Genomic DNA, 24,534 nt, shown 5'->3' with positions numbered 1-24,534 from the left:
TGGGTGGGATGAAGTGATAATATTTTTATTCACAAATTCAGTTTTACAAATATTTTCATAACTTTCTCCAGTTATTCTCGTGGTCAGTAATCCATTCCTAAATAAAGAAAAAATTATAAAACTCAGAAAATTTTATTAAACATACCTAAAATGTATTTGCTCTTTGTAAAAAAAATTGCTGCTACTTATATTGAGTTTATTACATTTGTCGAATTCACTGTTCGACTTTAGAAGTTTTGCATTATTTAAATGGAAATTAAAATCGGTTTAACTACTTACTGCATTCTCCTCTATAAGCCAGCTTGATCTTTCCCTTTGATTTGCAACGTGCAACATTAAGAATGCATTCGTTATCGTACGTTACGCCGTTGTTTGCGCACATTGGATTATAACTTTTGACGCAATCTTCGTTACAACTGGTGCCTAAAGCAAATAAAAAAATTAACCAACAACCATAAATATTTTCTTAAATATTTTCATAAAATATTTTTCCTGCTCTATGAAAAGTATATAACTTGCCACAATCAGCAGTGACGTCCTTTGATACCAACATAAACTTAGCCTGACAACTATTACATCGATCGACAACACAGTGAGCACTTGGATAGTTAGGGCAGTAAACGGAACTGCACGAATTAAAATTTAAACACTGTACTGGCGCCCTTCCTCCGTCACATGTTTTCCCTAAAGTAAAAATATACTTTTGATCAACATTCTTGCTTTTCATATGAAACAAAGTGAAATTAAATTGATGGTTCAGCATATTATTATGTATGAGACTTTAAGACATTATGTATGTATGAAACTTTAGGATTATTTCATATCAACTCGTCAAAACCAATTAACTTAAATTGAGATAATGGATTATTAAAACAACTCAGTCGAATATTTTTGCGTAGTTTCAAACATTTTACAAGTTGTAAAACTTTATAATTTGATATTTCTATGCCATTCTCTGCCGTTCAAAAGCCAAAATCGGTGCCAAAACTTGTCTGATAAATTTGAAACTACATCTTCACTAAAGAATCTTCAAATAAATCTTTACTATAATAACTGACTTTAACTGTTAAGCAAAGAAAGTGAAAATGTTTTATCGAGACAAGCTCTTGGAAAAAACTCTTATCCCCCCCCCCCCCCCCAATTGTAAGAACACAAAAAAAGTTTTTAACTGGTAAAATACTTGGAAGTATGCTAAAATATTTGACCGAATGATTGACTATGGAATGATTGACCATGGAATGACGCGTAACCCAAAACTATTTCAGAATTGTTTTTTTTCTTTCAGCTGCAGCTGTTTGGTTAAAAATATCGAAAAACTCAAACTGGAAATTAAAGTATAACTAGTTAAAGTATAATTGCTTTCCTCTTCTTATTTTGGTAAAAAAACTAAAAATTTATTACTGAACGTGGTATTAACATACGGCAATAGTCCTTGTATGTGATTCTTACTTCTCCACTGGTGAGGCATTGTTCTCTTCTAAACTGACAGCGAGAATAGGTGGTTCCGTCACTTCCGCATATTAAGCTAAAATCTACGCTCCGACAAGAGGAAGATAGACATTTTTCTCCTAAAATTATTCAAATAGTATTAAAACTGTAAATATCAGGTTGTTATAAAAAGTAAGATCTAAGAAGATAAAAAGATGAACCCGAAGTTATTATAACTATTCTTAAAGTCTCAACAAACTTTTATTCTTAAAGGATCAACAACTCCATGGTTTTTTTTCTTGGTACTTGGTACTTACTGCATTCTCCAACGTATTTCAAGTAAATGCTAGTATTTTTGCAAATCTCCTTTTGAAGTTCGCACAAGCTCGAGTAAGTTTTGTTGTCTGAACCGCAAACTTTAGTACCGAATGTTGTACAGTCTTTTGGACATGCAGGGGATTCTAAAACAAATATATTTAAACCTTTAGCTTTAGCTTTAATCGCCCAAACTCAACACAAAAAAAACATTCTGACTTCTCTTAAAAAAAAAAAAAAAAAAAAAACTTACTGCAGTTACCAGGGTAACTTAATTGAATCTTCCCACCACTTTCACATGTTGCATAGTTCAACTTACACAAATTATCGTAGCTTCGACCATCCGTACCGCAGTAGGGGTCTAATTTATCTGTGCATACTGAGTTACATTTCTCTAAAAAAATCATGTTTGATTTTTCTTTCTGTAACTATTAAAATTTGTGAGCAAAAAAACTTTTTTTATTCTACACCGGATAGTAGTGATTTTACACCGGAAAGTGGATCAATCAAACAAATTTTTTAAAAAAAGATACAAACAATGTAAGTTACCACATTCTCCATCGTAAAAAAACAGAATTTTTCCTTTGCTTTTGCAAGTTGCAGCTTGTAGCTCACATTCATTACTATATGTTTTTCTATCGCTGCCACACTGAGGACGATAGTCAGCAGTGCAAACATCTGGACAGTTAGGCTTCTCTATAATGTTAATACCATCACGGTGATATTGAATAATGGTGCTCATTATGCATTATCAACATATTTCATTTTTTTAAATGAACTAAACTTTAATATTGAAAATAATAGCATTATATCCCATGCTTACACATGCTCCAGCACATAAAACAAAAGCTATCAAGTGCTAAATTTTTACCACAAGGACCACTGTAGACTTTTAAAACTTGACCATTTGATTCGCATATCTTTTTTTCCATTTCACACTTATTTGAGTAGGTAATACCATCGCTTCCACATAATGGCATCACTTCCTCATGGGGGCATTCAGTATTGCATTTGCCTAAAGTTATATTTTATAAATTAAAAACGTTTCATTTTAAAAATTAGATAGAACCTCAATGGTTAAAAAAATTGGGTTTATGGGAACGGAGTGTAAAATTCATTCTATAAAAAAATGAATACATTTAAAAAGATATTTACCTATTGAACGTATGGGAAATACAATTATGAATACAACAATGTAAATATAATCATTATCAAAATCTCTTTTTTTCTTTCTTTTCTAAATTTATTAAAGAAAACAAAGAGAAAGATAAAATAGGCATAAATACCACAAGGTCCATTATGGATTTTGAAAATTTTTGTTTTTGTGGTGCACGCACGAAAGAGCATGGTGCATGTAGAAGAATGTGTTTTCCTATCACTACCGCAGACCGGTTGATAAATATCGCTGCATTGAAACGCACATGATTCTTTAATTAAATATAAAAAAATTAAACTTTAAAAATTGAAGGCATAAAAAATGTTACAAAATTGAAGAACAACAAAAAAAAACAAACAAATTTTACCAGGGTTCTCATTTAATGGTGACTGATTAAGGCTACCAATATCATTAGAAACAGTTGGTCGATATTCCATAACTGAAAAAAAACGCATACAATTTACTTAAATATTGTAACAAACTTGGTGATAAAATATATAAATTCAAAATGCTTCAACTAGAAAAAAAAAAAAGGATTATGTTTTATGTGTATAAAGCTTTTGTAAAAAAAAGTTCCATTAAAAAATCCTTTTTTAAAATTATTTAGTAAAATAAACTCCCTTGATAAGCTTTTCTTTAAAATCATAATTTTTTATTATGAGTTTAACTGTTTCTTTATTTGACTTTTTAAAACTGAAATTCTAGAGAAATTTATTAATTCTAAAACTATATACATACAAAGAACGTTTTTGAAAAAAACAGAAAAGGTTTTAAAAAAACAAAAATTTTAATGGTTTGTGAAGAAAATTTAGCCATAACACCAACTTAGTAGCAACCAACAAACAACTAATATAGCAACCAACTTACTGCAATTGACCTTTTGATCATTTAAGTAAAATTCTGTTTCACACGAACAGTTTTTAAAAATACATCTGGCTGATGGATAAGCTGGGCAAGTTGAAGTTTTACAAAGATCTCTCGGACAATTTGATGTGTTTTGAGAGCATTCACCTGAAAATAGAAGGCACTAAAGTTATAAAAAAAATTCAGAAGCCAAATTTAACTAAAAAAACCCTCCTACATATATATACACTGCATACACATCTTTTTCATAATGAAAATGCCTATGAATCTTTGCATGTGACAAAATTGAAAGTTTATATTGATTTAGTACAACTTATTAAAAAGTTCATAGAATATGTAACATTTGGCAACTGAGTTACAAGTCTTATTTTCAACTTAAATTTTTAGAAAATATGTCATTATGCCAATAAGTAATTTGGAAAGAGAAAATCAAATTTCAGATTTGAAGAAAAGCCAGAGAGTATGGTGTAAAAAATCTGAATGTCTGTTCACTAAAATACACAGCCTAGTAAAATACACAGCCTAGTAAAATGTCTGTTCACTAAACACAGCCTAGTAAAACTGTTTTTTTTTTTTTTATATAGAAAAGTGTTGGTAAACTAAAATTGATGAAATTTTAATGTTTTATTTGCCATCAAAATTTTTAAAAGAGAACCTTGTCTGCTGCAAGAAAAAATGAAAATGATTTACTGTATTTTTAACAAAATAATAATGTCAAAACATACATCTAAAATTGCCAAAAAATATATATAAGGAAATGTTTGATTGGCTACACCAATCAACAGATTTAATATTGAATAAACACCTTTTGGAAATTTAAGACAAAAAGGTAGAACAGAAGTTCAACCTTTGTATAAAACTTTATCTTAATGTTATATTGATACTTTTTGGAGTGGTCTGTTTAAGACTCTATACCAAAAAAATCTTTTCAAAATCAAATTGACAGTATGACTCCAAGCATAACAAATAAATTATCAGAATAATTCATGATAATTTACACGATTCAAGTTTCTGATAATATATTATCAGAAAAATGAAGTATGTAAATTATCATGAGGTCTTCGTTTGTTTTTGTTAAAAAATACTTTATAGATAAGCAGTTACCTGTTAGTGCAGGTTGTTTATACTCAACTACATTTATGTTCAACTCAATTTTTTCTTGATTAACTAAAGGGTTTATGGTATGAGAGATCTCAGTGTGAAAATCACCATATCTTATCCAATCGTCTCCATTTTTACACCAACCATTATTAATAACTGCTCTAACAACATAGGGCACTTCTTTAAACTGGCTTAATATCATTTTATATTGAATCGCTCCACTGCTATCAACAACAACATCAGTAACATTATATCTAAAATAATAAAACGTTTTTTTTTTAAAAATTTTTTACAACAAATAATTGAATTTTAGTTTTTGTCTTTATGTAAAGATTACAAAAAATTTACTCAAGGAATAAAGATTTTCAATGAAGTATTAATTTAAATAAGAGAAAATAAAAGTTTGTGGAATTTGCTGTAAAAGTTTTTTGTGGCTTTACAAACAAAAATTTAAACAAAAGCATTTCCCTCCCCCTTAGGAGATCAATTCATTTGAAGGTAACCTAAAAGTCTCAAGTGTTAACTCTTTTTATCTTTGAATTAAATAATTAATTAATTAATTTGAATTAACTAATTTGAATTAATTAATTTGAATTAATAATTTGCTCCCTTACCCAAACTCTTCTCAAATAAAAACTTATCTTATTATTGTCTTAAAAATTTATCTTACTACTTCTTAAAAACTTATCTTATATAGAAAGTTATAGTAAAATATTTCTTAACAAAATACTTAGAAATAATTTACTCTACATTTAAACCACCTTCTTAACCATCTAATATTAACCACTACTTGCAATAAAAATCAGAAAAGAATATTTTGCATAAAAATATTTTCTAACATTAACTGCAATTACTTTACTTACGAAGAAAGAACTGGTATGTTGCAGATGAGTTCTTTACAGTATAACTCTTCATTTAATGTCATTGATAAACAAGATCCTGCTTTTAATTTCAATGAATCAAGTGGAAGCTTAACCAATCCAAACACTTTCAACACTAAAGAAAAAAACCAATAATTTTTTTTTTTTCAACTTTAATAAGTTTTCTTGATAAGATCTAAAAAAAAAATCCAGTAAACAAAAAAAAAAAAAATCAACATTAAGAATCACAATTTACTTTTTGAGCGATTTGATCCCAAATCATTTTTGCATGTAAAATAATGCTTTATAGTCAAGTCTAAATTGATACATTTTGAATTGTTGAACTCACACAAATTTGAGTAAGTGTGACCATCTGAGCCACAAACAGGACTGTAGTCTGGTAAACAAGGTTGAACACATTCATTTTTTTTGATCTCCTTACCACCATCTGAAACACAATTTTCAGCATTTACAGCCACAATGGATTTATCATTACATTGAGCAACCTTCAATAAGCACTTGTTAGAATATGTCTTTCCATTATTTCCACAAACAGGATCATACTTTTTGTCGCAAACCTCAGAACACTTAGTATTTTCTAAAAAAAAATTTCATTCATTTTATTTGCTACACAGTAACTAAAATAGCACATTATTTACATTACAAAAAGAAAAAAAAAGTTTAAGAAAACCAGTTTAAGTGATTTAATTTATATTGTCTAATTAATATCTAAATAAAATATTATATAAATTATATTATAAAAAATATGGTATATTTCAACTTATCAATCTTACCAATCTTGTAAAAATATTTAATTATTTATGTGTGTACAAGTATAAGTTGAAATCATAAATACATACATACATACATACACACATACATACATACATACATACATACATAAATACATACATACATACATACATACATGCATACATACATATATATATATATATATATATATATATATATATATATATATATATATATATATATATATATATATATATATATATATATATATATGTCAATCTTTTATAAGTAGTATTTTTTGCGCATGTGTGTATATATATATATACATGTGTGTATATATATACATATATATATTCAGAGTGTAGCCATTTGAAAAAGTTCTGCTTTTTTTATTACTTTCTAAATAAAAAATAAATTAACTTTTTATTTATTTTTTATGCGTTGACTTTTTAGAAATTTGCTTTATAGAGATAGGAGTAAATGATGATTAGAGTGCATGAAAAACTTTATGAGGAAGTTGTTCCTGTTATATGAAGCCCCTGTAAAGACAGGAAATCCATTTTTTTAACTTTTAAACATGATCCCAAGTTCCGTGGAGCAAGATGTAAAATTTGGACTTTTTTTAATTTTATAGAATTTAAATTTGTTTTAAAATACATATAAATATTGGCATAATTTATTAATTAATAATTCATATAAATATATTATATATATATATATATATGTACATAGGCGCTGAGTTCACGGGGGCAACAGGGGCAGTGCCCCCCAGGAAATTTATACTAATAATATATTATCACGGATTATCTTGGGGGCGAATAGATACTCTCGCTCTCATGATATTCCGTAATAATATATTATTAGTATAAATTTCCTGGGGGTGCACTGCCCCTGTTGCCCCCGTGAACTCGGCGCCTATGTATATATATATATATATACAGTACTGGTCATAAGTTTAGAGCCACCTGTTTTTTTCTTCATTTTGCCGCATAAGTATGGCGAGGTTAACATTATAAGCATAAAAATGCATATAGTAATTTGACAAGGTACGAATCTATTGATATTCATGAATAATTGTGTATTAAACCAAATATAAATATTGATTTTCATGAGTTCTTTAATATTATAGCCAATTTTTGAACATTTTAACATATTTTGGTAACTTTATGATGTATTGGTATCAATGTTTTGGTTAATTCAGTTGTTATTTATGCTTTTTTTTGGAATGTGTACACTAGTTAGATAATGTATTTAATGTTATTTTTGTTTTTATTTTAGAGTTTAAGTGAAAATATTTTCTGAAATGGGCAAAGCTAAAAGCCTTGATTCAACTGTTTGGGCCCAGGTGGTGGCTTTGAAGGAAATTAATGGCTTAAGCCTAAATGATATAGCCAAAAAATTGAAAAAAAATCGCCATGCTGTACAAAATGCATATAAGAAACATTTGGAGTCAAATACATTCATAGACAAACCCAGATGTGGCCATCCTAGAATGTCAACTTTACGTCAAGATAGAACCTTAAAACACCTGGCCCTAACAAATCGGTGTCTTTCTTCCAAAATTTTGTCTCGACAGTGGCATAATGTTGGTGGGCCTTTAATATCTCCAAAATCTGTTCGTCGTCGTTTGAATAAACAAGGTTTGAATGGTCTTAAAAAGCCTTTTATCTCCAAAATTAATCAGCAGAAGCGTCTCAAATTTGCACACGAATTTTTGCATTTTAGTGTTACTGATTGGCAAACGGTGTTGTGGTCTGATGAGTCCAAATTTAATTTAGCTGGTAATGATTCTCAACGTATTTTCGTTTGGTGTCGTCAAAATGAATCATATAAACCGGAGTGTTTGCAGGGAACTGTAAAGCATGGTGGTGGTAGCATCATGGTGTGGGGTTGTATGTCATCTTTTGGGCCGGGCCAGTTGCATCAGGTGGAAGGAATCATGAATGATGCCATGTATAGAGATATTTTGAGAAAGGATTTACTACCTTCAGCAACAGCATTGTTTCCTGCAACTTTTCCATGGATCTTTCAGCAAGAAAATGATCCTAAGCACACATCCAAAGTGGCTAAAGATTTTCTAGTTGCTAATGGTGTTCAAGTCTTGTACTGGCCACCCCAGTCACCAGATTTGAACCCCATAGAAAATTTGTGGGATGAAATTGATCGCCGCTGTGCAGGCAAATGTGCTAGTAATAAACATGAACTTTGGGACTTTATTTCTGCCGCTTGGACTAGTATTACTGCTGTTGATTGCAAGAAGCTTGTTGACACTATGCCAGCCCGGTTGGCTGAAGTAATTAAAAATAAAGGTGGACCTACTTATTATTAATATTTTAATACTCATTTTGGTACTAAAATGTTATAACAATATATTTTGCATGTTTCAGTAACATATAATTTTGCTGCACTGGGGTTATGGCTTTATAATCTGCAAAAAACTAAAAAAAATGGGGTGGCTCTAAACTTATGACCAGTACTGTATATACATATATATATACACACACACACACACACACACACACACACACACACACACACACACACACACACACACACACACACACACACACACACACACACACACACATATATATAATTAATTAATAATTTATTCACTGCAGTCCTACTGCTTAAATCAGCATGACATCCTAAAATGGGACCTACAACATACCATGATAAAAAACCTTAAACTAAGATAATTTTTTCCTCCATGTTGTGTGGTCTTTTTAGTGTATAATGGTTAAAAGCTTGATTTTTGGGAGGTCTAACAAGACCTAGAAACATTCATTTTCTTAAAACAATATGTAGGAGAAATAACTAAAAACCCTTATTCTAATCAGTAGTTAGGTGATTGAATTAGGCTAAAAAGACAGCAGCATTTTGGAATAAAGCAATTTGATTAGATGAGAGAAAATTATTTCCTTTAAAACTTTTTAGTGTCAAACAAGCAAGCTTAAGCAACTAAGTGTTAACCGAGCCAAAAAAATGTAATGGCATCAAAAAAACATAGAGGGGGCTTTTAACTATTACTAGCATAATACTACTTTTCATCAATTGAAAAATGCAATAAAATTCTACCAAGGCATCCTTGTGCAAAATCTACAATACAAAGTGCACAATGAATCTGATTTTTTAAAACTTTCCTATCTGAAAATGAACTTCAGCACATTTCACAAATTGTCAAGAAATAGCAGAAAAAAACAAAAGTTCTTGGATGGCTCACTAACTCTCAGATCTTTGTCAAACTGAACACCTATGAAATCATTTGGATTATAAAATTTAAAATTAGTTAATCAGAAAATCTAGAGTTTACTCCTGAACCCTATCATCAGATTCCTGATGTTAATATGTTCTAGTGTTAAATTAAGTTATTTGGAATGCTCCACCTTTTTGTTCCACCTCTGCTCCACCTTTGTTCCACCTCTGCTCCACCTTTGTTCCACCTCTGCTCCACCTTTGTTCCACCTCTGGCTGTGCAACTCAATTAACTTTCTAATTTAATTCACTTTTATAATAATTAGTTATTTGCTTTGAATCATTTTTGTAAAAATTAATAAAATGCTGATATTACATCCTTCTAATATGTTTGTAAATTGCCCAATGAGCACCAAGCTGAAAAACTAGTGATTGCAAAATAAAAAAATAATGGAATGCTTGTCAAGTAGCAACATGAAATGGTTTGTAATCTTGATGCAACTATCTATAAAGCAGGAAGTGATTTTTTTTCTTTTGCTAAAAATTTCTTTTCATTTTGATTAATATTCATTTAATGATTACAACATAATAATGAAGCAAAGTTTTTATAACTTATTACTGAATAACAAAGTACTTGGTTTCAAAAATCAGGTTTTAATTTGCTTGTTGATTTTATTTACTCATTCAAACATAAATTCTTTTGATCAAACCATCAAATCAAAAAAATGATGTAAGCAACAGCAAATTATAAACACATTTTCCAAACCTCACTTTGGCAACACTATTAGCCATACTAGATTTAAGTTTTTCTTTGTAAAGTTACAAATTTTTCTGATATATTCTTTTTATTGCTGTTTTCTGTATCATCCCCAGTTAAATTACTTTTTTTAAAGAAACTACTACTGACTTTACAAAGTCAAAAAAAAAAAAAAATAATACAGTACAATCTCTCTAATTCGAACTTCATGGGGAAAAATTAAAGTTCGAATTAGAGAGATTTTCGAATTATAGAAAGTTGATTTTTTTTCAAATATTCTGGTCAAATTACAAATAGAAATGAAAAAAACAAACAAATAGTGATTCTTAAGCCTAAATGCAATAGAGATTATGTTTTAAACTTTTTTATTAAAAAAAAAAAAAGTCAGTAATTGTAGATCGCCTCTTTTAAATATAAGCTCATTTGTTTGAAACATTTAAGAACAGCTTTGTTAACATGATAATACGTACCAACCTGCACCCGTTTAGCCAAATTTCCTTGACGAAAAGCGTCAAATAATTCATCTTTGTTCTTTTTACAGGTTAAAAGAATGCTTGGTGGAATATCAAAGATTTTCGAAACCTCTATTTGTTTTTCCTTTCTCCAATTCCAGTAGAACATCGTGTTTCCGCTTTAAATTGGTTTCTTTATGCGGTCTCTTTGATGCCATGATGTTTTTTAAACAAAAGATAATAGTTCACGTTAATCGTTTTTCAAAAATTCAAAACGTTCGAAATTTGAAAAAAGAACTCAATGGTTAACGAGCTTTTTACACTTCAGAAAATAAAAAATCGATTTACAGAGAGATACTCACTAAAGGGTCCAAAAAATCCAATCGAATTAGGGAGGTTTTCGAATTATAGAGATTCGAATTATAGAAAGTTAAACAAAAGAGTTTCTTAAGCGCATTTCACGGTGACTTTACATTTAGTCGAATTACGGAGGTTTTCGAATTAAGGAGATTCGAATTAGAGAGATTGTACTGTAATAATAAAGAAAATAAAATGGTCACAATGAGGCCTGGAAACAATCTGCAAGTTGCAAGGTGCTGCAAGAGCTCCTCAAAAACTGAAATTTTCATTAATGAGATTTTATGTTGCAGGAAAACTGAATAAATGAACAAGACTTGATGAATTAACTTAAATAAAAATAAATTTTATTCATTAGTTCAATACAAAAATGTAAAGCATTAATGAACAAGTATCAGTTTAATTTTTTTTAGTCTCTTGAAGTGAAATAATTTACTATTAAAAAGGAGGAAGTAGTTAAAAATCATTTTCTTCTGAAATGGAAGATTCTAAGACAGTACCATTATTTGGTTCAGATCATTCATGATTTTATTTACTACTGCTACTGACAATGTGTCTTAAGATTGCTGGGGATTCATGGCAACATAGTACAAACATTCATTGAAGGTTCTTTCAACAAATATTGAAGGTTTATTCAATGCTGAAGCTACGGCTTCATTTTTGAATAAACCTTCTGTTTTGCTAAAAAGAAGTGCAATAGTCAGGCTGCTCAAATATATTTTGTCATATGATTTAGGCAGAAGACTGCAAGCATGTTTTGGACATCCTGCAACAGACTGTGGTGACTATACTTGATAAGTTTTTATTGTGAACAGGTGTGAACAGTGATCATTTTGTATTAAGCAAAAGTTCAAAAGTGCATAAGTTTTAATATCTTATAAATTTTATGTTAACTATTTAAAATATGAGAAATTGTGGTAATCCTGTCTTCTTTGTAACAATTTTTTTGGAAACTGGAGCTGCACTGAAATCAACCTCTTAAAAATGTTTTAAATAATGCATTCCTGGTTCCTGAATACAAGATTCCTTTTGATATTCTCATTCATTTGTTTGACAACTTAATAGTTTAAATATTATGATAACTACTTATACACTTGCATCATCTGTTGTTAATGTTCAACTTTATTTCTTGGTCCTTTTTTCTGCTATCTCTGAATTGGATTTTCAATAGCTTTTTAGGATTTTCTTGTACTTCATAGAGTTTTCTAGAACTTCATGGAATATTCCAGTACTTACTAGAACTTTCTAAAACTCACAGAAACAATCTTTAGAGTTTTCTTGAACTTTCTAGAATTTTTACCAGAATCTTTTAGAATGTTCAATAATTCTTTAGATCTAAAATATTCTGGAAATACAATTAAGAATCTTTTTAACTTTCCGTGAAATTTCAAGATTATTCTAAACCATTCCTTTGTATTGCTCTATGGCTTTCCTTGTACATATTAACATCTCAAAACTTAAATGTCTCAGTTGAATAGAAAAGAGTTTATCCATGTAAAGTCTCTACAAGAGAGCTGCTATTTGCATGAGAATGTTTGGTTTAAATATTGATTTTTTGCTGTTTTATTTTTTATTTCTTTTTCCATTATATTACTTAATTGGAAAATTAAATTTTTTTTATTTCATATTTAGTTTTGCAATAAGAGAGAAAAGAAAATAGAAATTGATTTCATAAAGAATTAGCTCAGCTGGTTGATGCTTTATAGCTAAACACTTTGTTGCTGTTTTACTTGCTAAGTGTCTAAAGGATTTAATCCAAAATTCTTCAATCAACAAAAATGCTTAAATACTAAACACGGTATAGATACATGCTGGTATAAAGTTGGTATAGATATGTTAGATATATAAATTAATATAATAAAGGTAAATAATTCTTTTTAATTGTTAATTATTCACAATGATTATAGATTTAAAAAAGCTAATTTTAATATACTTAAACGGCCTGAAAAACCAGGATATTTCATTAAATTTTAAAAATTACTTACTACATTCAATCTTTTTTCCTTTGAGAAAAAAATCAGCTTTGCAACCTCCACAGAAGTTTGGTTTGCATACCGCCTCTGGGTAATCAAGACAAAATAGCTGTGCACATGGTTCATAACTGCAAGAAACTATTGGGATGTCAACTGGGCATTCTAAAATGTAATAAAATGACAACTATAAAGTTTCCCATAAAATTTTCTCAAATTTACAAATTGTTTTTGTTTTTATAAAATTTTTTGTTCTTAAATTTTAGAAACGATTTTTTTAAACTTTAATTACAAACCATTTGGACATGGTCCATATACATCGATCATTAGCTTATTATCCTCACATTGTGCTACTTCAAATAGGCAGGGGTTGGGATATTCCACACCATTTGAACCACATATGGGATTATATTCGCGAGTGCATGCCTTATTGCAAATAGTATTATCTGAAAATATTATGCATAAGTTTTAATATCTAAAGAACAAAGATAACAAACACTTTCTTTCTGTCAAGTTAATAAAGTTAGTTATGCACCAAGTTTTAAGTTAAAAAATATGGTCTAGTCCATGAGAAAACTTTGAATGAAATAACTATGTACACTATGAGTGAAATAACTATGTACACAATAAGTTTTTTTGATATGTTTACATAAGAAATAATAGCCCAAATTTTTAAAATAATCATCTTTTTTTTCTCCTATTTTGGTCTTTGATTAAATTGCTTTTATGTTTTTTTGATATGTTTACATAAGAAAAAACAATTATGTCCCTAATTAGCACAGTATATTCTTTTAGGGTATTTTAGGATATTTTAGGGTATTTCTTGGTATTTCCTATCTATGTTCTAATAATCCTCTAATTTCAGTTTAGTTGAAAACATTGAAAAAATGTAAAAATACCCAAAAACAGTAATAAACCAGGAAAAGAGTTTTAGTAATTTTTATTAACATAACAATCAATGGTTGGCAGTCTTTAAGAATAACCAATGGTTGGCAATCTTTAAGAACAAAAAAAAAATCTATACTCAACTTACTGCACTGCACTATTTCTCCATTATAAAAAAACTCAGCTTTGCAGGTACCACAGTAGTTAGGTTTGCATACAGCCTCTGGATAATCAAGACATGTCAGTTTATTGCAGGGTTTAAAACCACATGTAGGTGAAGGGGCATCTTTTGGACACTCACTTCCTATCCAAATATAAAACAATTGTAGAGTAAATAAAAGAATATTTCTTAATATCTAAGAAATTAAACCTATGAATCTTAAACTTATAATTTACTTATGCTAAATACACCAAGGTCAATAAATCATTTGTAAAATGAGAAGAAAAAAAATTTTTTAACATAAATTTTTTTAAAAACTAGGAAATATAACCTGCACATTTTCCAGAGTAAGCATAACGTATAGCTGGATTTTGGCATTGGGCTTTTTCAAGCTCACATGTGTTTCTATATGTTTGATGATTTGTGCCACAAACTGGAATATCATCTGCAGTACAAATTTTGTCACAATTCGAGGGTGATTGAGGCATTCCTACCAGAATTTGGCCAGCACTTGGGTTTGTTCCTTTAGTAGCAATTTCAACAAAAAAACAATATAAAGGGAAAAAAAAAAGAAAAGCAAAAAAAAAACAAACTACTAATCAAAATCAAATTACTGAAAAAACCATACCAGTAATAGCTGTGGACCAATGAAATAAGTATGATTCATTCTTGAAATTATTGAAAAATCAATACTTATTTCATTTTTTCAAAAATTTAAAGAAACAATCCAAAAAAAAAAAGTTTGAGCTAGTAAGAAATTTCATTTTTTTTGTATCATATTACTAACCTGGTTGACATGGTCCATTTTTAGAAATTAAAATACTATTATCTTTGCACTGTGCTATTTCCAAAAAACAGGGATTTGAATACTCCACACCATTTGAAGCACATATAGGTTCATAGATTGAGGGGCAGACTTGAGTACAAGATCTATTTTCTGAACAAAGAATTATCATGAAAAACCAGCCAAACCAGTTTTTTACCATTTTACATTAAAACATAAAGTTCATGAAATATAAACTATGATAGAAAAATGTTTCTGTGTAATTTTGTTAAAATAGATAGAAAAATGTTTTTATGTAATTTTGTTAAAAAAGGTTTCAACTAAATATTTCAAACTACATTATCCATTAAATGGTACTTTAGAAAAAACCTAAATGAAATAAACCTAAGGATTTGGATTCAAGCACACTTTGATCATAGTAACCTTTTTTTTGTTTTTGAGTGTCAAAAAATAGTAGTTTTAAGTAACTCTGATGAGCTGTTAACCTAATAAGATGAGATACTTACAAACAAACAACAAGCTTTGATTTTTTAAAACACTGCTAAAGCAATATCAATTTCAAGCAAAACACAGAGCTTTTGCTGGCTGTAGAGTGTCTATTACAAGATTTACTGTTAGAAAAAATCCATCTTCTTATATACTTACTGCACTCAACCCTTTCTCCTTTGTAATAAAATTCAGCATTGCATCCACCACAGAAGTTGGGTTTGCAAACAGCTTCAGGGTAATCAGCACAAAATAGTTTAGCACATGGTTTAAAACCGCATGTTGGTGTAGGCATATCTTTCGGGCATTCTATACAATCATGGAATATAAAGAAAACAAAAAGTTATAAAACCTAACACAGCTCAGTAAATGACTGAAATCCATTCATGCATGACTTTGTTGAAATCTGAAGAAACCAAAAGAGGAATTCAACTTTAACTGTGACAAACTTTAAAAGTTTATGCGCATTTAAAGAAAGAAAGAAAAACATTGACCTGCACATTTTCCTGAGTGTGCATACTGAATAGTTGGATTTTGACATTGTGCATTTTGCAGGACACAGAGGTTGCTATATGTCTGACCATCACTTCCACAAACAGGAACATATTCTCTTGTGCAGGGTTTGTTGCAAACAATAGGAGAGGCTTGAGCTGCTTCACATTCAACTGAAGCTTGACCAGGACCTGTCTTTGTTCCTTCGATAGCTTCTCCTGTTTTAGGATCAACACACCAACAATAACCTGTTGATCCATGACATTGGCGCTTCTCAAAAGACCCATCATCAGTGCACTTAGGGATGAACGATCCTACTAATTCACTATTGCCACTTGATCTTGATTTTTCGCATGCTAAATATGTGTAAAAATCTACGATAATCATTGAATATAAAAAGAATGTCTTATTTATATGACAACAGCATTTTCTTATTGTATATCATAGCAGCATTTTTTGTCCATTTAAAAAATGAGCTTTAGGAAATATGAAGAAAATGAGAACTCTTTTTAACTCATCAAAATGGTTGCTATGGTTTTTAAGTTTAAAAACAGAAAACTCTTTTAAAAGTTCCTGATGTTCAGGCCTTCTTAAGTTTTTGAGCTTCGTTTCAAATCATCAATTGTTGATCCTTAAAGCATGCAAAGTTTGATGTTACAAACTTTTATTATTTTACTAAAAGATAACAAAATGATAAAGTAATTTCAAAATCATTTTAAAAAAGTCATTCACAAAAACCGTTTTATAGATATTGCTTATATTATTCATAAAAAGCTTCTATCATTTACAAACATGTTAATGAATGAATAAGACTTTGCTTGAATCAGTATTTTAAATAAGATTTTGTTTAAAAAAATGTTATCATAAAAAGCTGTTATCAAAAAACATTTGAAAGTAGATACATTTAACTACTAAAAATAATGTTGTAAACAAACCTGTTTGACATGGCCCCATTTTAGCAAACATAATGCTATTATCTTGACATTGTGCTAATTCCAAAAGGCAAAGATTTGAGTACACCACACCATTTGAAGCACATACTGGTTCGTAGTTCAATGGGCAACCCTGACTGCAGGTTTTGTTTTCTGTAAAAAAAAAGTTTTTAAAAAACTTACAACATGTTTGCAATGAAGTTGTAAAAAGCTAGAAGCCATTTTAACAATTGAAAATAGTGTTTTTAACAAGCTGCAAATATATACTTTTATACTGATATTGTTAATGTGCTAGAAATATTTACAAGCAGCAGAATATGACAGTGTGTATGTAAACAAAGCATAAAATGACGAACAACAGGTTTCCAAATTTGAAACAGCAGAGCTTCTATTAGCTAATGAGTTTGTGCTAGCTACAGTGCTTCTATTAGACGCACAAAAAAATTCATCTAACAAACTAAATTTTCCAGAAGAATACGTATCTTCTTATATACTTACTGCACTCAACCCTTTCTCCTTTGTAATAAAATTCAGCATTGCATCCACCACAGAAGTTGGGTTTGCAAACAGCTTCAGGGTAATCAGCACAAAATAGTTTAGCACATGGTTTAAAACCGCATGTTGGTGTAGGCATATCTTTCGGGCATTCTATACAATCATGGAATATAAAGAAAACAAAAAGTTATAAAACCTAACACAGCTCAGTAAATGACTGAAATCCATTCATGCATGACTTTGTTGAAATCTGAAGAAACCAAAAGAGGAATTCAACTTTAACTGTGACAAACTTTAAAAGTTTATGCGCATTTAAAGAAAGAAAGAAAAACATTGACCTGCACATTTTCCTGAGTGTGCATACTGAATAGTTGGATTTTGACATTGTGCATTTTGCAGGACACAGAGGTTGCTATATGTCTGACCATCACTTCCACAAACAGGAACATATTCTCTTGTGCAGGGTTTGTTGCAAACAATAGGAGAGGCTTGAGCTGCTTCACATTCAACTGAAGCTTGACCAGGACCTGTCTTTGTTCCTTCGATAGCTTCTCCTGTTTTAGGATCAACACACCAACAATAACCTGTTGATCCATGACATTGGCGCTTCTCAAAAGACCCATCATTAGTGCACTTGGGAATGAACGATCCGACTAATCCACCATTGGCACTTGATCCTGATTTTTCACATGCTCAAGTTTAAAAAAAAAAAGTTTATTTTTTTGAACAGTCTATCAAAACATCAATTTAAAAAGAGAAGATACAATTATTTACTTTTTAGGTTGAAATAGCTAAAGATGAAACAAAAGTGAACTTGAAAAACAAAAACAGAATTAACAAAATTTATAATGTTATGAACTTTTTATTTTTGGTGTATTTTAATTATTTGTTGTTATGTGTGTTTATCAAAAGCATGTTTATCAAAAAGTATTCAGATGAGTTGGTACTAAAATTTGGTTCATCTTTTAACAGACAAAATGAGTTATACACTCATTCAAAAATAATCTATAGTTTTGTTTGAATGCATTAACTACAATTTCATTTCTAGGATTTTCCACAAATTTATTTAAGGCAAAAGAAGGCGACTCTTCACATTCATCAAAATTGAAATCTATGACCATACTTCCCAATGTTTACTTCTTTAGTTCAATAACGAATATTTTCTCCTGATTTTACTTATTTTTGAAATTTGTTGCAGGAAATTGATGTTTGTGAGACTAGTCACATTCAGGTCAACCATCCTGCAAAAATAATAGCATGCTGAATTCTGTGTTCAAACCAGATCCTCAATAGACCACCACCTCTAATAAGCAAATTCAGGTGCTAACAATCACCATTGCCAATCACCTGCATACAATGAGAAAAGTGGGATAGCTGGAGAGTGAGATTCTGCAGCAATTGTCAAGGTGAAAGAAAATTCAAACTCAATATTTGCACATAGCTACTCTCATTATAGAAGAAAGATCCTTTTTCTAATTTCATCCTCAGATAACAAGTAGGTGCTTTAAGATAACCAATAATGGGCATATCCATAAATGGATTTAGATGAACCATCTTAGAAGGTTACCAAAACTGACAACATAATCATCTGTACAAACTTCTCTTTTTTATTTAGTGGGCCAGATTTGGAGCATGGTTCATCATGAGGTGATGTGATGAAGATCATGAGGAGGCACAAACAGTTTTTGCAGAAATATACTGTACTAAATTCCAATTTCCATTTTGACTAAAATCTCAGCTAACACTGTCAAATCAAAGGAAGTTCCTTCTGCTCCACAACAACACCAGACCACACATAGCAAAGAAGACTCACAAAAGCTACCAATTTGGAATTGGTAGTTCTGTTTTAACCTTCGTATCTTTTAGACATCTCTCCTACAACGATTCTTTATTTAGTGTCAAGAACACTTCATGAAAAATATGAAACTTCATAACAGAAAGATTTCTCACCTCTAATTAGATCATTTTAGGAGAAGTATCAGATCTTTGTTGGATAGATGATGATGATGACAATGATGATGACGATGATGATGATGATGATGATGATGATGATGATGATGATAATGATGATGATGATGATGATGATGATGATGATGATGATGATGATGATGATGATGATGATGATGACAATGATGATGACGATGATGATGATGATGATGATGATGATGATGATGATAATGATGATGATGATGATGATGATGATAATGATGATGATGATGATGATGATGATGATGATGATGATGATGATGATGATGATGATGATGAAATGACAATAAGCTATTGTAAGATATCATTATATACTAACATGTTTGACATGGTCCATCTTTAGAAATCAAAATGCTGTTATCTTTACACTGAGCTAATTCCAGAAGACAAAGATTTGCATACTCCACACCATTTGAAGCACACTTAGGTTCATAGATTAAGGGACATACTTGACTACAAGTTTTATTTTCTATAGAAAACAAAAATTAACAAAAAGATGAGTTTTTAAAACATTAGGTTTTTTTAATAAACTAAGAAAGGTTTTTTATTTAGCACAAAAGAATTAAATGCATTTTATTATCACTTACTGCACTCAACTTTTTCTCCTTTGTAAAAAAACTCAGCTTTACAACCACCACAAAAGTTAGGTTTGCAAATAGCCTCTGGATAATCAAGACAAGATAGTTTTGCACATGGCCTAAAGCCACATGATGTTATAGGTATATCACTGGGGCACTCTGCACCATAAAGAAAAAATTAAAGCAAGACCATAGAGTAGAAAAGAAACAATTTTTAATGAATAGCAAAATTGTCATTAGTTAGTTTTATCAAATACAAAATATTTATCTAGAAATCAATTTACACCTAGTAGGTACATATAGCTACACTAAAGAATTCTCAAATGGCTTTTGATTAGCATAAACAGCAAAGTTCATTTTTAAAATGCTTATTTCTAAGACTATTCTTTTTTACAAAAATGAAAAATTAAATGAAACCTGGATTAGTATCTAGATATTTCTCTAACTTGACATCAAATTTAAGATCTGAAAGATTTGGAAGTGGAGTTAGGATATGTGAAACACCTGTCTTAAAATCACCATATTTTATCCAAACTTGGTCAAGTTTACTTTTACACCATCCGTTGTTCAATACTACATCTAGAACATGGGGTGTCATTCTTGGGTTTTTTAATACTATCTCATAAAAAATAGATCCATCATCATTTAATACTGGATTTGCAACTTCTAATCTAAAAACAATATTTTATGCTTAGTTTTTTAAAAACAGCAAAATTTACAACAGCAAGCAGGAGGAGATTCCTATTAAAACAGCAAAACTTTATACAGCAAGCAAAACCACAGAAGGTTCCAAAGTTAAATCTATTACAGCCACTACTTCAATTTTAAAAAAAGAGCAAGTAAGATGTGCTTAGGCAACCTGTATCAAGTTATTAAGTCTAATCTTAAGATTAAGTCTGAAACTAACACGCCAAGAAATAGCAAACAGAGGCAATAGACTCCTGAAGTAAAAGTTGCTATACCTAAAACCAGTGGAAAGGTTGTTAAATCGCCTAAAACTTAAAATTGCAGACAATACCTAGTTAAAATGGTCTAAATTTAAAAACTAAATTTTGAATAGGTATAATATACAAAACAAAACATTTCAAAATTTTGAAACAAAAAGTTTAAGTATAGAGTAATAGAGTAAGAAAATAGAATAAATAGAATATATAGAGTAAATAGAATATATAGAGTAAATAGAGTATATAGAGTAAATAAAATATATAGAGTAAATAGAATATAGAGTAATAAAATAGAATTAGCAAATGTAAAAGAATTAGAGATTTACAGAAAATTGGATTTATTAAAATTATTCTATCTTACTGTGCAACAACAGGAATATCGCAGTTTTCCCATTCACATAAAATCTCCTCTCTAATGCTCATCTTTAAACAAGATTCCTTTTTAATTACTGCATTTGAGAGAATCACTTTTCCATGCACACGTAAATCTAGTAATTATAATGAATATTTATTTTACATAGTTTCACTAAATATTTTTATTTACTCTAGTTAATGTTTTGAAAATAAAAACAGTTATATTCCTAAAAACAATAGATACAGATGAATAAGAAAATTTAAACTTTAAACTTAAGCAAAAACTAAAGCTTTTATTTGTTTTGTCAATATTAGATTAATAAACCAACAACAGAATCAAATCTTGATAATAAAACCAGACGTAAATCAATTGATCCTTAATTACATAAGATTTAAAAAAAGTAAAGTATAAAGAGTGAGGCATGACTATGTAGATGCTTAATAAAAAAAAATATATCAAATCATTTCAAATTTAAAAAAATACTGCATAGATTCAGGACTAAATTTTTTATACTAATTTCTCTAAGAAATTCTGAACAAAATTCTATTTGAGGGTATAAGTAGATAATTCTTTTTACAGAAATATTTTGACCCCACAATATACGTTTTATTTCCAAAAGAGATGTTAAACATCTTACTTATATCATCACAACTGACATCTCTTTCAGAACTTTCCGTTTTTCTGTCTTCTTCACCAGTATCCTGGTTAACACAATAGCAGTAACCTTCACGGCATTGTTTCTTAGAATATCTTCCATCTGGTTCACATGAAGGTTTAAATTGACCAAGAAGAGGCAAACCCTCTTTAATTTCTTTAAATTCTTTTAAACACTTTGATTCAAGATTAAAACCTTTTAAAGACAAATCATGTAATTACATAAAAATGTACCAACATATTTGGCTTTTTCTTAAAATATTTAAAATAAAGTAAAAAATGTTTATTTCATATTTATCAGGGGATTGTATAGTAAAATACTTTTTACTAAATAACACATCCTTTAAAATAAGAACAGATGCTACTGAGTTAAGAAATTAAATAAAAATTGTAAAACTTACCTTCCAACTGACCATTAAACTTTTCTACAAAAAAAAATAATAAAAAAACTAAACTTTTCATGGACATCTTTCTCTTTATCAAACTTCTAGCTACAGTAAGTACAAACTATAACTGCAGTTAAATTGGGTAATGTCAATATAACTATTAAGCAAATATAATTGTAGCTCAATCTTTATGTTTATTGAAATAATAAAATTTGTATTAAAAAAATAGTTTCAGAATTGATTGAGCAAACACTTTTATTTAAAGAAAAATATCTTATACTATTAGCAATTTTTATTTTGATCAAACATTGTTAGTTATTTGTTTTTCATCATTATACTTTTTATACTCAAAACAAATATTCAACAAATGACAAAATTTGTAACTGTTTTTGTGTATTTATCGTTGATTGACAAAGCTTAGCCCTTTGTCTGATCTTTTTTAGTATAACATCTATAACACCAAATTAAATAAAAACATGCAAATGCTAAAACATATTTGAAAATATCGAATGCAAAAAGAAATTTGGGCCTACTTACCTAAGATTATTATCATTTTTTTTAATATTAGAATATCCGTTGCCTGGTTTAACCTTTGTTGTCCTTTTACTTTTAGACATTTTTTAATCAATAACATAAAAATGAATTTTGTTTTAAAATAAACACTGAAAGATTTTTTAAAATTTTGAAATATTTTTTAAAAATTTTGTCTATAACAAAAATGACAGGTATTTCTTTAAAAAAAAAAAAAACAGTTAAAAAATTCATCTCATAAAAACTTGATGGAGAATGCTGATAATGAAATTCATTTTAGGATTGTGTACTTCTGTTCATACAAATTATACTCATGCCTAAATAACCATGTCTAATCAACGGAAAACATGCACAAAATAACTAAGCTTTTATATCTAAATAAATTTTGACTAGTTACATTAAAGAAAAAAACTTTTTAATCAATTTACTAAAACTAAAAATGCTCTACATTTTACTAAAATTTGGTGTTCATTTAATAAAAGTTAAATGCTGTTATAAGATATTTATATATCATTTGAGTATCCTTATTTGAGTATCATAGTAAGATATTTATATATATCATTTGAGTATCATAATAAAAATTATTAAAGTATCATTATAAAAATTTCACCTGTTTCTTTTAAATAGCTCACTACAAAATCATAAGTAAAATGGTTCACAATGAAAGCCAAAAATAACTGGTGCACTGTGAAAGCCAGAAAATAAATGGTCCATTGTGAAAGCCAAAATTAACTGGTCCATTATGAAAGCTCATATTAGTAGCAACTTGTCTTAAACACTTTAACTTGCATAATGAACAATTTATCTGATTTGATAGTGGAAAGAACACTTAAGAAAGTAAACTACTCTATACAATTATCTAATGTTATATTATTATCAGTTTTTATATTGTATTACTATTAGTCATTATATCATATTATTATCAATTTTTAAATTATTACTTATTACCATAAAAGTTTACATAAAAAAACCTATAAAATAAGAATTTAAATTTTCAAACAAAAGATAAATGCACTGCATTGCATCAGCAGCCATTATTTAAATTTTTTTTTTTCTTGAAACCATGAAAAAATAAAAAAACCTCTTTTTGCTGTTAGACAAAAACTTTCTTCAAACACAGCTTTACAAACTAAAAAATTATACAAAAAGATATTACATTACAAAAGATATTACATTTGAAATGCCTGACAAATAAAAGAACCACCAAACAACAAATCAAAATATTCACTTTGACTAGAAGTTTAAATAAATGTAATTAATGGTTTTAGTAAATATTTTTATCGAAAAAATAATTTTGTCATAAAATAGATAAGTGAAATAAAGATGAATAAGTGAATAAATAAATATTTCTTTTTTTTCTATTTTGGTTTTCCATTTTAATTACAAAAAAGTATTTATAAGATAAAAAGATTGAATTTTTAGGAAGTTTTTAGGAAGCATACATTAAAAAAAAATATTCTTTTATTGTTATCTAGATTGCTGATTAAGTATCATCTGTACTTAAAACTCAACTTCCTTTTGATGTAAACATTTTAAAATGGTTCAAGACTGTAAAAGTAAGCTTTTCTCTAAAAGGAACATTTTAAAAATGGTTCAGAACAGTAAAAGTCAATCACTTATGAAAACGAATGCTACAGCTTAGCATTTTAAATACAGCC

The 24,534-nt window shown here is 29.0% G+C and overlaps 1 protein-coding gene across 1 annotated transcript; it reads right to left on the bottom strand.

Moving 5' to 3' along the window:
* Window positions 1-24,407, bottom strand: LOC145183637 (uncharacterized). The gene is made up of 32 exons (XM_090085222.1): window positions 24,389-24,407; window positions 23,958-24,005; window positions 22,361-22,384; window positions 21,943-22,155; window positions 21,312-21,438; window positions 20,424-20,677; window positions 20,016-20,165; window positions 19,748-19,897; window positions 17,781-18,134; window positions 17,446-17,595; window positions 16,951-17,100; window positions 16,018-16,371; window positions 15,683-15,832; window positions 15,041-15,190; window positions 14,585-14,776; window positions 14,242-14,397; window positions 13,505-13,654; window positions 13,224-13,373; window positions 5,981-6,322; window positions 5,728-5,860; window positions 4,868-5,118; window positions 3,767-3,910; window positions 3,267-3,338; window positions 3,030-3,170; window positions 2,615-2,758; window positions 2,293-2,439; window positions 1,997-2,137; window positions 1,746-1,889; window positions 1,422-1,568; window positions 520-684; window positions 280-423; window positions 1-97 (listed from the first exon to the last, which is right to left on the bottom strand). Exons 1-32 carry the CDS (start codon window positions 24,405-24,407, stop codon window positions 84-86), a joined length of 5,070 nt encoding a protein of 1,689 aa, XP_089941348.1. The 3' UTR covers window positions 1-83.
* Window positions 24,408-24,534: the final 127 nt, after the last annotated feature.

The sequence above is a fragment of the Hydra viridissima genome, unplaced genomic scaffold, assembly GCF_058129835.1.
Source record: "Hydra viridissima isolate aposymbiotic clone 2 unplaced genomic scaffold, HvirCarnegie_v1 scaffold_4, whole genome shotgun sequence".
In the NCBI taxonomy this organism is placed as follows: Eukaryota; Metazoa; Cnidaria; class Hydrozoa; order Anthoathecata; family Hydridae; genus Hydra; species Hydra viridissima.
Note: the sequence above shows the minus strand (reverse complement) of the source record. Positions and strands in the feature narration are given on the sequence as shown.